Here is a 15,442-nt window from a genome sequence, read left to right as displayed (position 1 = left end):
TGCCAGGACTCCGAAACCCAGAGCAGGGCCGGCAGGACGGGCAGAGGGAGGTCAGTGAGAGGGCCTTTCACTTGTCATTTTAAGAAGCACGTGCTTTGGGCATAGCTCCCTGCACCATGGGTAAAACCCCTGCCCTGGCGGGTCCTCTGGGCAGGAAAAGCCGGGAATGCCCACATTGCTCCCTATTGCGATGGTCAGAAGTAAGGCTGAAAACAGGCCCCAGGCCAGCGAAGAAACAGACTGAGAAGTGTTTGCAGACCGTCTGATGACCAGCTGCGGAGGACGTTCCCTAAACGAGGACGAGAGTCCCGGGCCTGCAAGGATGCCTGGAGCACAGGGAGCTCCCACACCCCAGCAAAGACGGCACGCGCTGGAGGGGTTCCCGTCTGCTTGGCCCCGGCCCTGTGGCTGTGCGGCAGCCTCCCAGGTGTAGTGAGGACCAGGTCACAGGGTTCAGAGCAGGGCTTCTCTCTGCTCTGCGGCTCTGTCACCCACTTCCTGCTAGAAAAGTCTGAGGGGAGATGACCGCTTGGGCCTGGTGGGGAGGGGAGCAGGGGGTGGGGGGTTAAGGGAGATGCTGTCTCCCCTCACAGGAACTGCCCCAGGAGACGGAGGACCCCACGCTCGGCAGGCGCACAGCGCAGAGGGGTAGGGCTCCCGCGGAAAGGGGTCCCTGGGGCTCCAACAAAGCACAGGACTATTTTGGAATTTCAAAAGTCAACTTTATCCAGATACGAACCTTTCAGACAGAACACAGAGAGAAAAAGGTAGGCGGCACTTATTAAAATACACTTTGCCAAACGATTTACATTAGAATACAAGAGGAGCTGGGGAAATGCCGGATGTGGGGTCTCGACCAGTCCCACCCCCACTTCCTCCCCAGTATCCTCCGAAGTGGGAGGAGAGTCAGACAAAGCTCAAATCGTTCCTAAGGGGAGCTCAGGGCCACCTCAGGCGCCAGCGAGCAGGCTGGGTCTGTGCCTTTCAGGGGCATCCGCGGCAGTAGGACTCACACGGGCAGGCTGCTTTTAGAGAAAAAGGGCAGCTGGCAGGTGAATTTCTTGGGTGGGGTCCTCGGAAGCCACGCGGATCCCACCTTCTGGCCCAAGCAAGGGAACTCGTGGCCACTGGCACTTCCCGTCAGGGCAGTGGGACCTCCCAGTTAGGGCAAGAACAGAGTGCGCAGGGATGGACACCCAGGGACGAGACCACACCGGTTGACACCACCCCAGCAGGGGCTTCCATGGAGACTGAGTCCCGCAGGGGCATCCCGAGCTTGTGTCCTCAAGAAGCACAGCAGGGCCCCAGGAGGCAGTCTGGAACATGGCAGTAGGGCCCGAGGGACCAGAGAGGCTGAGAAGGGCCCAGAGCCCCCCGGGCCACTGCCTGGGCTGCTCTGTGTATCTGTTTCCAGGGTTGGGCCTCAGAGCCGTGGGCCTCATGCTGCTGGGGGTGGCTGGGGGGGAGGGGAGGGTGCGGGCTCAGCAGTGCTTCTGCAGGGGGCTGGGCTGGAGCGTGGAAGGCTCAGACCGTAAGTGGGGTGCTGGGAGCCCCCAGGCTGGCTGGCACCTTCTCTTGGTGCCTGGTAGTGGTGGCCACAGTAAAGGTCACTTGCTAAGACGTGTGTTAAGTCCCAGGTGATTGTCAGGACAGTCTTGTCACCAGAAAGGCAAGTGAAACCTGTTCATGAGAGCCTACAGCACACCCTGCTATGATCCAGATGTTCAAAGCCAGACCGCAAGTCCAGGCAGGCGCCCCTCCCGAACTTCCAAGGCATCTCTGTGCTCGCTGGACGGGCACTGCAGAAAGTCAATCTCAGCAGGAGCGCAAACAAGGTCTCAGAACTTGTGAAGCCCAGTGGCTGTCTCCTCCCGACGTGGACACGCTGGCCCGAGCCCCCATCGGCGCCCCCCACGCCCACTGCGCCCGCAGTGGCTGTCTGTCCCACCCCAGCCCTGTAGTCAGGGCACCCCACTCACCGGACTGTTAACACAGCTAGCGTACAGACAAAACCCAAAGGTGTACTGAAGATCAACAAAGAGCCGGCTCTGACCCCCCCCGTGGGCCTCGCACACGTCCTTCCCAGGGGGTAGAAACGAGCCCTGCAGCGTCTACAGGAGTCACTGAGCTTTATGGTTTCATTCGGCCCCAAAATACACGTTTAGGGGGCCTCAAATTACTAGACATGTGAATCTGAACGTTCCCCACCCCCAGGTCCCTTCCACCCTTCGGTTCCTCCCACGAGCTCCAAAGCCAAAGTTGAGTCTGTCCCACTCGGGTCGTTCCACGGTGGGTCTGCTCCCTGGGGGCTGCAGTTCCGATGTGAGTGACGGTGGCGTTCCAGCGCAGGGGCCTCTGCCGGCTGCTGTCACATGATCGCACAGCACGAGTTTTGCTTCCGGGCCTGGAAAGAGACAAAGAAGAGCTGAAGAGATGGACCTCGGCACACGTAGCACTGGGGGCTCCGCGGGGGTTGGGCGGCTTTACCGGGGGCTCCGGGAATCGCAAGGAGAGAGAGAGAGAACCGGCCCGTCTGCGACGCCTGGAGCGAAGCTGTCCAGGAGCAGTTCATACCCCTGAAGTTATTTTGTCCTCCTTCCGTTAACGCTATCAGTAAGGAAGTAAACTTCCTGTTGTTAAGCCAAGTACAAAGAACAGGAACGTTAAGTCGGGTGGCTGAGTCTCTTCCTCTGCTCCGGCCCCATCTCCCCGTAAAGCTGTCTTAACCCACAGGGGTGTTTCTTACTGAGGATGTCCTCAGAGAACAGAGAGGTTCACACTTCGTTTGTGGGGCCTCCGTTACCTTCCCTCTCACCTCCTGTTCACAGATGCCCCTTAGCCCCACTGGCATCGCCCTCCAAGGCACACGTGAGCGCAAATGTGTGTGTGGATGGACCAAGTAAACGCAGCGCCCCGCTGTTCAAACTGAAATCCTTCGGCTGAAGGGAAGCTAACTAGGAACATAAGGAACTCTCTGGAAGGCGGCGCACTGCTGCTCCTGGGCAGGCAGCAGGGATGCGGGGCCCACCCTTCCGGCCTGGGGACGGGGGAGCCCGGAGGCAGGGCGGGGCAAGGCCCCAGCTCACCTAGCTCCCACAGCGCCCCAGTGAGCCTGCCGCTACTGACCGGCCACGTCCCTGAACGTTCCAAGGAAGACTTGTTTAGTGGTGAGCACGGGCCACTGCTCTCGGGAGGGTGCTCGGGAGCCGGGCCGCACTCACCGTCTTGTAGAAGGCTTTAGACTGTATTCCCAGCACTTCGGATTTGGACACCAGGTCATCTAGCCTCTCGCCTCGCTCTAACAAAGACTCCATGGTGTTGTGCTGGACAAGAAGAAAAACAGAAAAGAACACTTTGCTCTGTTCACAAAGTGAGTAGACGCCAGCCCCCTCGTGAAGCTCAGTCACAGGAAAGCACTTCCTTTGGGCCCCTCCGCCATATCTGGGCCACTGCATCAAGACACAGTGTCCCAGACCTGTGGAGGAGACAGGACCTAGTGACCTTCCTGGAGAATCTAGAAGGTTCTAACTGGGACATAAAGCACTTCCCCCAAATCCTCCACAGCACAGGCTCAGCCAGCCACACTCCAGGAGGGATCACCTACACCTGTATTTATACACACACATTCCTACTGCACAGAACGCTTCCTGTTCCCCCAGGGGAACTGTGTCTAAATCGCATTACTGTCAATGCTGTGAGAGCACTTCTGCACTTAGGCAGTGCAGACAGACCCTTTCTGAATGGGTGAAGGGATGGAGGCCCTCAGAAGAGCCCCCAGCCCCACTGCCAGGACCATCAGGAAGTGGCCAACTCACTCCCACCCCAGACGGCCATTGCTAGGGCAGCCGCAAGGCCCTCAGAGGCCTCTTCAGAACAAGTGGCACGAACCTAGCTTTGCACATGTGAAACGGCACAGAATGAGGAGTGAGCAAAAATGTGCTTTATCTCTACACACAGCTGAGCAACTCAGATTTCCACCATAAAAAGTTAACTGGCTCAAGACATGAACGGGATAAAAGGTAGCATAACCAGTAATGCAGATTTTATCACTGCAGCCAGAATGGGCTGGGTGTCCAGGACCCATCTGCTCTCTGCAGTGGAGAGAGAAGGAAAGACAGGGAGTGTGTGTCCCCCTGTGTGTGTGTGTGTGTCCACCACGGGCTCTGTGGCGCTCACGTGCGCAGGTTCTGAAGCAGCAGAAGGCAGAGACAGGGCTCGGTTAGGAAACGTGCAGAAACACGTCACAAAAGACAGAGAAGTGCCTGAAAACTGTCACATCTAACTTTCGTTCCAGAGCCCCCAAACGTTATCCGAAGCATGGTGTAGACGACCTAGGCTTGGAGCCCCTGGGATGCTCTTTATAGAACACAGCCTGCTGGGTCCTGCCCCAGACCTGAGTCCAACCCCAGGAGATGCAGATGTGCATGAAAGCTGAGCCCGCGTTGGTAGGAGTTTTATATTTGGGGTAGGTTTTGTCTGGGCACCTTTTCTGGGTTTTATTTTAATTTTCGGGGGGCTGTGCTGCGCAGCTTGCGGGATCTTAGTTTCCTGACCAGGGATCGAACCTGTGTCCCCGCAGTGCAAGTGCGGAGCCCTAACCACTGGACGGCCAGGGAAGTCCCCTTTCCTGGGTTTTATATCCATCTACTCAGGTGTCCATTACTTGCCGGGTGCTGGCTAAGCCCTCGCCCTAAGCCTAAGCCGGGCGTTGTTCTGTGAGCAGGGGCGTAAAGCTCAGGATAAGCTCCCAGTCCTGGGAGCTCGCACACGGGTCAGGCTTCACGTAAACGTGCAGTGACGATGCGGCGACATTCGGAAAGGGCCTGTACAGCCTCCGAGTACCCTGGTGGCCTGAGTGCAGGGCGCCCGTGCAGGAGGCAGGCAGGAAAGGGAGGGAGGGCACGGGGTGCGAGACCATGTCAGGGAGCCTGCACTTTATCCTGGAGCTGACTTGGGAGCTGCTCAAGGACTTCAGGCAGAAGAGTGACAGATCAACAGCTACTGTGTAGTGGACAGACTGGAGGGAGGCAGGAAGCCAGGGGACCAGTCAGAGGCAGAGGCCCCAAGAATCAAAGCCAGTGCTGACTGAGGGCCAAAGGTAGCTCAGAGTTTTAAAAAAATGTTGAAGCAATTACAAACCAGGAGATTTCAGCTAAAAATGCAGGGTTCCCGCTCTTCTAAAACAGGCCTGATTCTGACAACGCCGGGCCTGCATTTAGTCAGAGCGGGCGAGCCTCAGTCTGTGCCGAGACCCAGACCCCGAAAGGGAGGCGCCTGCTGGGCAGTGGCTCAAGCTAAGACAGGCACTGCAGAGGCAGGACCACAGAACTCAGATCCCCCGAACCCAGGAACTACCCAGACAGGGAGTGGGGACGGGAATATGCTGGGTCCCTCCAACAACGGGTGCCGCTAACCAAGACAGGGCGCAGGAGGGAGCCTGCTAGGGTTGTCTGAGTGAGTCTGGCTTTGAGGCCTCTGATGCACGGGGACAGGGGGGCAAACACCACTTTCAGAAAAGTGCTTCGACTACAACTAAAGCAAGTGTCGGCCGCGCGGGCTTGACTACCAGCAAATCTTTCTGCCCCTCAGTTTGGGGACTTGCTCTCCTACTTACTTACTTACCAGGATGATTTTGGTCTCATCTAGTTCAGCCTGCACTTTAGTCATGGGGTCAGCTTCTCGGGGGTTCTAGGAAAGAACCAAAAATAAAAACCATGTCAGGACTGGAGTGGCCACCTGGAAAACGGGGCTCAAAACCAAGTGAGCTGGACACACTTCCAGAAGTTAAAAACCACAGGCTGTTTAACCACATGATAGAGAAGCAAAAGCCTGCCTAGGAGCTCGGGTTCCAGGTCTTAATGTGGGTCCCTGCGTTTTTCAAAAGGACATCAACATCCACATCACCCAGAGCCACAGCCACCAGGGCCACCGGCTCTTCTGTCTCACGCAGTTTTGGCACAGTCTTTACACCCTACCTGGTATCTACTGAGGTGACCGTCCAGGCCTGCGAACTGGATGGTATCGGGGGATCCAACTGGCCAGTCTATCCTGTCGACCTGCTTGGAGAATTCGTCCAGTACCTGCAGGACAGAGGAGCTCAGCAACACGCCCTCCCCTCTGCTGTGCTCATCCGAAAGAGAGGACCCAGGGAGGAGGGTAGAGGAGGATGGCTAATGGCAAGGGGAAAATCTAACCTCAAGTTCCTCCTTCCTCAGTATTCTGGGAATTAAAAACCAAGGATGCCTAGCCTCATATGAACCTCATCTGGTGAATGACAGAAGTATTAGAATTTCAAACTACAGATTTCCACTTTTATCAGGTTACGAATTTCTAGAACAAAGGATATTCGCCCTCTAATTTTCCAAAACAATTCTTCAGAAAGGTAATTAGGTCCCTTGAGTTTAAGCAGCCACCAGATTTCATGTGCTTATAAGTGTGTGACTGTTTTGGGGGATGTGAGGCCAGGGCCTTTGAGGAGTCTATCATTAGCACCACACAAACACACTGAAGAACGTGGCGGCGCTAGCCCCGCACGGGGAAAGAAGCTGCTGTAACTGCACGATGGGCCAGCAGGGGGACTCCTGCAGCAGAGGCGCAGAGGTGGGGAGGGGCCCAGTGTGTGCCCTACGAGCCTGTCGGAGCAGAAGAGGGGAGGAGGGGAGGAGGGGACGTGGGTCACGGGGCAGAGCACGCATTTCTTTCTTCAGAAAGAAATGAAAGTCATGACTTTGAGGGCAGAGGCAGGAAGAGAGCCAGCAAGAGGAGTGACGGGGGCAAAAGCACAGCCAGAGCTGACGCGAGGGCCCCCTCTTGGAAGGAGAGATGCCGTGACTCTGTGGCCAACAAGAAGAGTCAAGGCAGCACCAGGGACACTAGTAGGGTGAGAAGCAGAAATCGGCAGGGGCAGGGGGTACGGTGGGGTGGGACGGACGGGACTGGGAAGGCTCCCAGACTCTCTCTTGGTTTAGGGTGAGGAGAAAAGCTGAGAACAGGTTGATTTTGGACACACTATTTCGCCCCTTCCGCCTTGGGCCCTGTCGTCACTCCCGGCCCCAGTCCACACTCGTCTGTCCAAGTACAGTCCAGCCGAGCTGCAGACACACCTTCTCCAGCAAGGTAAACGCCACCCGGGATGGGTATTCACTGTCAGCAATGACCACTCCCGCCAGACTGTCGTTTCTCACGTAGACATGGCACAGATATTCTAGGGAGACAAGAGGCCAGACACACAGTGGGTGACGTGAGGGCTTTAGACTTTCTCACCACCAAAACCAGTCAGAGCGCTACAGTGCCGGGCTCCTGCCTCCTGGGCCAACGAAGCGGCTCTGAGTGAGGTTTATGGTCAGGCCCTGCACATAGGACAGCGCGTGTAATTCTGACGGCAGCGCGGCCCAACACCTGCTGCAGGGTGAGTGAATGCCCCAAGGCCCAGCGTGCAAAGCCAGGGTCTAAAGGAGCACCAGTGGTGCAGAAACATCCCAGGCAACAGGGCCCCAGGTGCATGTCCAAGTCACGTCCTTGAGCTCTAGGTCAGGCTCGCCTGTATCTTGGGAAGCTGCAGCCCTCTGGGGCTCTGCTGTGCTCTGCTCCCAAGCTGATGGAACCTTGGCCAAGCCAAGCAGCCTCCACTTTCTTAGAAATCACCTGTCAGGGCCTCAGCCTTCCTCATTACAGCAACCTAGCCTGCTCCACTCTGTTGGTGGGCCTTGGCGGGGACGGGGCAGGATGGGAGGAAGAGACAAAGCCCATCCAGAAAAAAATTAGCCACGGCTGGCTGGGGTCTCAAGCATGTGCTGAAGTCATCAAATTATCAAAAGGTACAGTCTATACAAGGGCTTCTGCAAAACAGTCACAATCCCTGAAATTAATTTTTGTCACTTTAAAAGGATTCAGAGATGACACAGCTCACCAAATGCCTCTAAAATAAATGTCTAAAAAATTTCAAAGGAAACCTGAATCATGAAGAAGAGAAAACTAAGGTCAAGAGGAAAAAATAATGAGTTTCCAGATTCCTGGGCAAAAATCTAAGCAGCACAGAATACAGTATTACCTCCACAGGGCTGGGTGGACATCCTTTCCTGAGATGTCTACGACTCCAGAGGGGAAAGAGGACACAGCAGGAAGGCCACTTACTGCTCCGAGAGGCGGACCCCAATCTTAAGCGAGTCCAAGCTTTTGGGGGTGATTTTAACCAGGCAACTTCGACACCAACAGTGGGCATAGAATTTTGCGTAACAGGAAAACGAGGAGGAGGGAAGAGAGCAGCTAGCAGGGGAGTGGGGTCCTGGCAGCCCGCTTCATCACGCGGCAACCACTCCTGCTGATCGAGCTCCGAGCTGCCTGAGGTGGGGCAGCCAGGCCAGCACACACTCACAAGGAAGCAGGTCCTCTTACCTTGTTCCTTGACAGAAGCTCTGCTGCCTTTCGAGGAGCGCTCCACAATCAGCTGACTTGTGAAGGTCATGAATTCCTGAACGCTAAGAAACACAACACATATTACCTGTTCCTGTCACCTTGTCCCCAGCACAGTGGAAAGGGACCTCTGAGCGTATACACTAAGGAGACACTGCTTCTTGGTTTCATTCCTTTCCCTCCCAACCTTAGGACGAAATAATAAACACCCTGTCAATGATCACAAATACAGGTAATTAGCAATCACCAAGACCATTCAAACCACATCTGCTTGCTACCTAGCTCGCTCAAACAAACCACTTCCAGACTTCCAGGGAACTTTCTACAGGTTACACTTAATTTAACATTTTGGTCAGTGTATGATTTGGGGCACAGTGGAGAAGCAAAAGCCAGCTCCTGTTTTCAAGGCTCCACTGACTTCTGAGAAGCGGGGACAAGTAAAATCTGTGACAGGATAACGTAAGTGGCAACAACTGTTCGGCGGATGCAGTCAGTTATGGCAGCTGCCACTGGCTGAACCCGGCAATGCGACATGTCCGCAGTGGCTGCTGGCTCTGGCAGAGAACGAGGCCTCCGGTCTGCTGGGGCAAATCCACCGTATGAGCCCGGGGCACTCTGGAAGGAAGGCAGGGCAAGAGCTCAGACAAGACAAGGAAACGGAAAATGGCTCGCACAGAGGCTGAGAGGGAGGAGGCGGCTCACGGGCCCCACTGAGAGATGTGGCCATAAAGGAAGGGTCCCAGGTGACGACGGTCCAGCTGGAGGGAGCGGAGCTAACAAGAAGCCTCCGACTGGGAATGCCATGTAAAGGGCCGTCAGCACAGGGCCGTGACTTGGGGAATCCACAGTTAGCCCCAGCAGATGTGGATACTTCTGAAACCGCACGGAGAGCCACACAGACGAGTGAGGACTCGGGAGGGGACTTCCCTGGCTGGGATCCCAGCTCCACCACTTATGAGACGTATGACCTCCGGGGCAAGGTACTTACTGCACCAGGCTTCATCTATAAATCGGGATTTACTGCGATGATTAGATGAGCACTTAGCACGATGTCTGGCGTACAGTATTACTTGTTATTATCTTGAGAGGGTGATGGGATCAAGATGATCCCTTAGAGAAAAGTCTGAAAATAAGGAAGTCCCTGCAGTAAAGCTAAAAAGAGACAGAGCTTAGAGCAGGACTATAATTAGACAAATGAAGAACTGCATTCATTGTGAGAGTCTGCCTACAAGGGCCAGAAAGGCTGGAAAACCCTTCGAAGGGTTGAGGCTTGGGTTCTGACAATCACGAGGCAGGCAGGATGGAAGAGAAGAGGACTTATGAGAAAAACAGTGAGCTCGGCTGGACTGCGTGTTGTTTTAAGAGGCACTGGTAGAGATGTCCCTACAGTATCGCAGTTGTGTTAATCATCTGGAACTGGTCTGGGTATCGCAAACCAGTGAGGTGAAAGTCCTACAGTGAAATCTCCGAGGATCTTCAGTATACGTGCGGAGGGGAAAGGGAAAAAGTGAAAGAATCAGAATTAGCCAAGTTAGCTCCCGAAGTTCGATCACAGAAAAGAAAGGACACAGAACAGAGACTAGAGGTCATGATAACGATAGCTAAGAAGTGCCAAGAAGGACCCAGAAAGAAGCAGAGAGTTTCGACAAAATAACAAGAGGAATTGTCTGAGATCCTGCCAGTAAGCCACTCTCATTAAGAACAAAACAGCCGCACTGAAGCAGCGAAAACAGAATCCAGACCGCAGATTCCCCCAGACCCGGAGACTGGATGACCACAGACCCAGACTCTGTAGGGTCCTTCTCCTTTTGTGCCTGAGTCACCCCCATCCCTCCCACGAACAGGCTGGAAGTGTCTGTGGTAATTCTAACACACACCTGATTGCATTAAAGTGCCTCACGAACGTTCAAAAGCTTGTAAACGCTACAAATCCCACGCTTCCTTCCAAATCTTCACCGTAGAACCCTTCTGTACCACTAAAGCCCAACCATAAAGAGCGTACGATTTGCGTTGGGGTCCTGGCTGGTTTGCTATCCATCTCTTGGGACCTCAGTGACTTCACCCATAAAATACGACAGTATACCAATATCTCTCATACGGAATTGCTGGAAAGCCCCACCAGATAATACAAACGTGGCTCTTAAGGAGTGGCACGTAAACTTCCTAGGTCAGCATCACTAAGTGGGCGTTGCTGGTTTAAAATATAGATCGCTGGGCCTCCACTGGACGTGAACCTGGGGAATCTGCACTTTTTCAAAGCCCCCTAATAATTTTTATACGACAGAAATTTGGAAAAACCCTGATTACAGCATTACGTTCTACGATGGGATAAGGCTTTTTGCGATCGAAAAAAACATGAATCTTCAGAGGCACAGTCCGCAGGCCGAGGAAGAGGCCACCGCCGTCTCCACTGCGGGAGGCCGAGCCCCGGCTCCAACCCCGACCCCGGGCCTCCCCGCCCGGGCGCCGCCCGCCTGGGCCCGCCTACCTGGACCTCTGGAAGAAGCTGAAGGAGGACACGTCGTACGCCGCTTTGAGGAGCACCGCCTTGGCATCGCCTTTGTACAGGACGCTGAGGCTGTACAGCCTCATGGCGCCGCGCCCTCGGGCCGGCTACCCGCCTGGCCGCGGGATCGGCTCGCAGGGAGCAGCTCGGCGCCGCCCCTCGAGACCACCACAGGTTGCTGACGGGTCGGCCGCCGGCTTTCTCCGCCTGGCTCTGGGTCCACTTCCGGCTCCGGTCAGAGGCCACCGCCCGAGGCCTAACGAAGGGTTTTCGTGCCCCGGATGCAGAAAGGAGCAGCCGGAAGCACGGGCGAGGGGGCGGGGCAGAGTGCTGCGCGTGCGCTTGAGGTCGGTCCCGGCCCTTCGGGCTTTCGTAGGCCGGCCGGCTCGCTGCTCGTAAGTCTTTAGTCTTCCCCCGCTGTCCTTCTCTCTGCGAGGGCCTGTCCTTTTCACCCTGGCCGTCCTGAGTTCTCCCAGGGGCCCCTCGCTTCCTCCCGGTCCGTCCTGAGTCCTGTAGGGTCGCCTGTGTCCCCCGGCGCTGTCCTCCCTCCGAACGGTGAGACCCAGAGCCCCACCCACACGCTAGGGCTTTGTAAACCCCACACAAGGGACTTTGATTTATGGGCGAACTGCTGTTCCTGGAAAGTGTTTTGTGAATCATATCTCCTTTCTGAGTGAAGAAGGGCAGGGACCTCCCGGGAGTTGAAGGCATGCCTCTCATTTTCAGATGATTGAGTCCTCTCTTGCCATTACCACGCCTTCCTCCTGCCTGCCTGGGAGCAAGTCCCTGGTCACACAGGCCCCTTCAGCACAAGCCCGCAGGGGTGAGGGCTCCTGGGCCTGCCCACCACCTGGGAAACCAGATGTCTAACCACTGATTTGGGAGCCAAACTGCTGACCTCACAGAGTAGCAGAGCCACTTCACCTCAAAAGGGGCAGAAATTCATCTCCAAACTGAAGGAGCAGCTTGGCTTACCGTGACTTGGAAAACTTCATTTTGCTTGAGATGTTGGAATAATGCGTTTTCAATGGATGGGGATGAATGAGGCTCAGTTCCCTAAGGGTGGTACGTCTTTCATGCTTCTTGTTTGTTAAATGGTGTGTTAATCCGAAAGCATCTTGCAGGACAGAGGTGAAAGGACTTTGGTGCTTGGAAGTTGGCAGAAAGGTTACACAACTATCATGCTAGAAGCAGCCAGATCTGAAATGATGAGAAAGAGATGGTAATATTTGAAAAACCAACGGCATCACTCTAAACATTATCCTAAATCAGGGTGTCTCAACCTTGTCGCTGTTGATATTTCGGATTGGATAATTCTTTGTTGTTGGCGGCTGTCCGTGCATTGCAGGCAACATCTCAGGCCTTTTACCCACTAGATGCTGGTGGCACCCCCACCGGCCGTTTGGCAACCAAAAATGTCTCTGGGGCTTCCCTGGTGGCGCAGTGGTTGAGAGTCCGCCTGCCGATGCAGGGGACATGGGTTCGCGCTCTGGTTCGGGAAGATCCCACATGCCGCGGAGCGGCTGGGCCCGTGAGCCATGGCCGCTGAGCCTGCGCGTCCGGAGCCTGTGCTCCGCAACGGGAGAGCCCGCGGCAGTGAGAGGCCTGCGTACTGGGAAAAAAAAAAAAAAAAGTCTCTGGTGGGACTTCCTGGCTGTGCAGTGGTTAAGACTCTGAGCTTCCACTGCAGGGGGCACGGGTTTGATCCCTGGTCGGGAACTAAGATCCTGCATCCGTGTGGCCAAAAATAAACAAACAGACAAATAAATAAAAATACAAAAATGTCTCTGGACATTGCCAAATGCACCCTGGGGAACAGTGGCTTAGAGAACCATTGCTCTAAATATTCCTGTGGCTGAAGGAAGTTTCCACCACCTGCTTTCACTCAGTACCTTCCTCACCGACCCTCTTCCCTGGCTCTTTCCAAGTGCAGAGGGTGAAGAGAGCTTTCCCACATCCCCTCCATGTTGGTACGTTTAAACGTTAAGAACAGACTTTGGCCAACGCCGGGCCAGTGTCACGTGATGGTGGAGAGCTGTTAGTGCAGCCCCATCCTGACTGCGCTGACATGGTTGACCTATAGGGGGCGGGTGAGAGCCATTTCTGAAGACAGTTCTCAAAGTCCCTTTTCCTTTGCCACTAAAAGTCGTACAAAAGGAGGAATCAGGAGGACAGTGTTGGGTTGGAATAGGTTTAAGTGTATTCACGTGACACGTAATAGTAATTGTCTTGAAGTTTCCCTTACACCAAGCACTTTCCGTATGCGTCCTCATTTAATCCTCACAAAAACAGAGGAAAATATTATTACCACCTTACAGACATGGAAACAGATTCAGGTTAAGGAAATTGCTCCTAAGAGGCACACGTCAACACCAAAACACGTAACAAACTTTCACAGCTCTAGCAGCGCTCTCCCTCCTCTCTGGCCTTGCTTGTCCTCCATCACCCCAGAAAGCCTCACTTGGCCTATGTGGTTACCAACTCCCCAAGCTCATCCATCTTACTGAATAGCAAGACCCACCTTCCACTCCAACACCCCAGCTGTCACCCAGCTTGGATTCAGTCCCAGCACTTCCACAAACCACAAAGCCACAAAAGTGAACAAACCATTAACTCCTCTGAGTCTCTTTCTCTCTTTCATCTGTAAAACTGGAAAAATACCCTTTCCATAAGCATGTTGCTGGGAATGATAAGACATTATGTTCCAAGCTCTAGTCGTAGTAGCTGTTTAACAAGTAACAACAATGATGATTGCGTGTATTGTTACCGTTCATGACAAAAAGGAGAGGTCATGGTGGGTTACAGGTGTCCTGCAGGCTGTGGGAAGTGGAGAGTTGATGGTAGGCTGAAATCTGAGGAAGGTCTATAGATGGCAGATTAGTATTGTATCTGTTTTAATTTCTTGATTTTGCTCATGGTGTTGTGGTTATGTAAGTGAATTCTTTGTTTTTAGGAAATACACACAAGTACTCGGGTAAAAGGACATCCTGTCTGAAACATGCTCTTAAAGGGTCCAGATCTATGATACATATGGAGGGTAAAGCAAATATGGTAAATTTAAAGAGTCAGGATGAAGGGTATCCAGGAGTTTCACTGTGCCGTTCTTGCAGCTGTCCTGTAAGTCTGCAATTACGGGGATAGAAAAGATTGTAGGGCAGGGCGCTGACGTCATGCATGCAGCATCCACACTTGTGGGGATGGCACATTTCTCCAGTTCTGTCTGCAGGGCCCCCCTCATTTGCTGGGCCCTGCAGACAGAACTGGAACAAGGCTGCCCATGACAAATGGCTGAGGCTCTCTAAGTTCGCCCCCACTGGGCAAGGCAGGCAGCCACCCACCTTCGAGGCTTTGCTCAGCTCTCGGAAGGCACTCAATTTAGCTACACAGTGGAACCCTCTAGGGAGCTGGATAAAAGTTGGCTGAGGGGCATACTCCAGGAGGCCCAGCCCAGGGGGGAAACCAGCCATTCAGTGGCCTCGGTCCCCATACCCCCTTGTCCGGCCAGTCAAGGCCAGGGCAGCAGGGCTGTTTTCACTCTAAGCCTAACACCAGCCTCCACAGCCTACCCAGGAAAGGGGCCCTGAAAGGGGCCACCAATGTGGTCAGGCCTCCAAAGGAGAGCAGGTCACTATTGTTTTTTTATAAAAGTATAAAAGCTTTTTCTCTGGTCACTTCTTTGGATTTTCATTCTCTCGTGAAGGCGCCTCTGTACAGGTAAAAATTTAAATAAAACCTGTATGCCTTTCTCCTGTTAATGTCAGCTTAGTTCCTAGGCCCAGCTGGAGAGCCAAAGAGGGCAGAGGAGAATTATTCCTCCCCTACACCTTCTTAGTCGTTCACCAAGTCTAAGGAGCATGGACTTGATGCCATCAACTGGGGTCTACTAGCAGACCCAGCCCCCAGGAAGGCTGCTGACTACCACCACTGCTTACCCACGTGTCCTGTGCTCCCACTCGGTTCTCCAGGCCACAGGGAAGACAGGCACAGACATGGCTCTGCCACCAGCAGAGAGGGAACAGAAGATGACAGAGCAGGAGAGGACCGGGTATACTATAAGGTTTACCTGGAGGCAGTGGGCAGGAAGAGATCACAGCCAAGGAAGACAGGAGGCAGCTGGGAGCTCCCTGAAATAGAGGGACAGGCACCCTCAGAACTGCCTCTCCTGCAGGGGCTTCCCAGGAGCTGTATTTGTACCACCAGGCACCCCTCCCCTGCTCCGGATCTAGGGATGGATGTGTAGCCCACTCTGGATACATGGTCACTTAGGCAGGTGACTTGACCTGAGGCACCCTTACTCCTGGGGTGCTGCCCTGCACAGAAAGTGGGAGAAAGTCTGCAGAATAGGAAGGGGGGAAGGGGGGCAGGCAGAGGCCCTGGGAAAGGGGCAGAGCCGGCCACCATGAAAGAGGAGTCTGGACCTCACAGCAGCCTGGTCCCCAGGACCTCTGAGAGCAGAAAGCAAGGACGGGAGTCATCATAAAGGAAAAGTCACGACTAAGAATCTGAAAGTGCAAGCGATAGAGC

At 54.3% G+C, this 15,442-nt stretch overlaps 1 protein-coding gene across 4 annotated transcripts; it reads right to left on the bottom strand.

The window, feature by feature from the left end:
- Positions 1-705: 705 nt before the first annotated feature.
- Positions 706-11,362, bottom strand: YKT6 (YKT6 vesicular SNARE protein). Of its 4 annotated transcripts, none has more exons than XR_003003023.1 (8): positions 10,901-11,362; positions 8,395-8,477; positions 7,104-7,204; positions 5,976-6,080; positions 5,623-5,688; positions 3,222-3,323; positions 2,488-2,630; positions 706-2,404 (listed from the first exon to the last, which is right to left on the bottom strand). XR_003003023.1 is itself a non-coding variant. In XM_024743140.1 (8 exons), exons 1-7 carry the CDS (start codon positions 11,002-11,004, stop codon positions 3,087-3,089), a joined length of 612 nt encoding a protein of 203 aa, XP_024598908.1. In that variant the 5' UTR covers positions 11,005-11,362; the 3' UTR covers positions 706-2,630. The 4 variants fall into 4 exon arrangements, 3 of the variants coding, with proteins under 3 accessions (XP_024598908.1, XP_024598988.1, XP_024599100.1); XM_024743140.1 differs by adding an exon at positions 3,087-3,137 and having other exon boundaries at positions 706-2,630; XM_024743220.1 differs by having other exon boundaries at positions 706-2,630.
- Between the last annotated feature and the right edge of the window lie 4,080 nt (positions 11,363-15,442).

This window comes from Neophocaena asiaeorientalis, unplaced genomic scaffold (genome assembly GCF_003031525.2).
Source record: "Neophocaena asiaeorientalis asiaeorientalis breed wild unplaced genomic scaffold, Neophocaena_asiaeorientalis_V1.1 scaffold137, whole genome shotgun sequence".
Classification (NCBI taxonomy): domain Eukaryota; kingdom Metazoa; phylum Chordata; class Mammalia; order Artiodactyla; family Phocoenidae; genus Neophocaena; species Neophocaena asiaeorientalis.
This window is presented reverse-complemented; position numbering and strand designations above follow the sequence as displayed.

What these genes read in the sequence shown, in the direction of transcription:
- YKT6 (XM_024743140.1), bottom strand. Translation starts at nt 11,004, where the DNA reads ATGAGGCTGTACAGCCTCAGCGTCCTGTACAAAGGCGATGCCAAGGCG. An exon ending in GTCACCTCAGTAGATACCAG is followed by an intron (nt 5,689 to 5,975) that starts GTAGGGTGTAAA and finishes GTTCTTTCCTAG; the next exon opens with AACCCCCGAGAAGCTGACCC. An exon ending in ATGAGACCAAAATCATCCTG is followed by an intron (nt 3,324 to 5,622) that starts GTAAGTAAGTAA and finishes CTTCTTGTCCAG; the next exon opens with CACAACACCATGGAGTCTTT.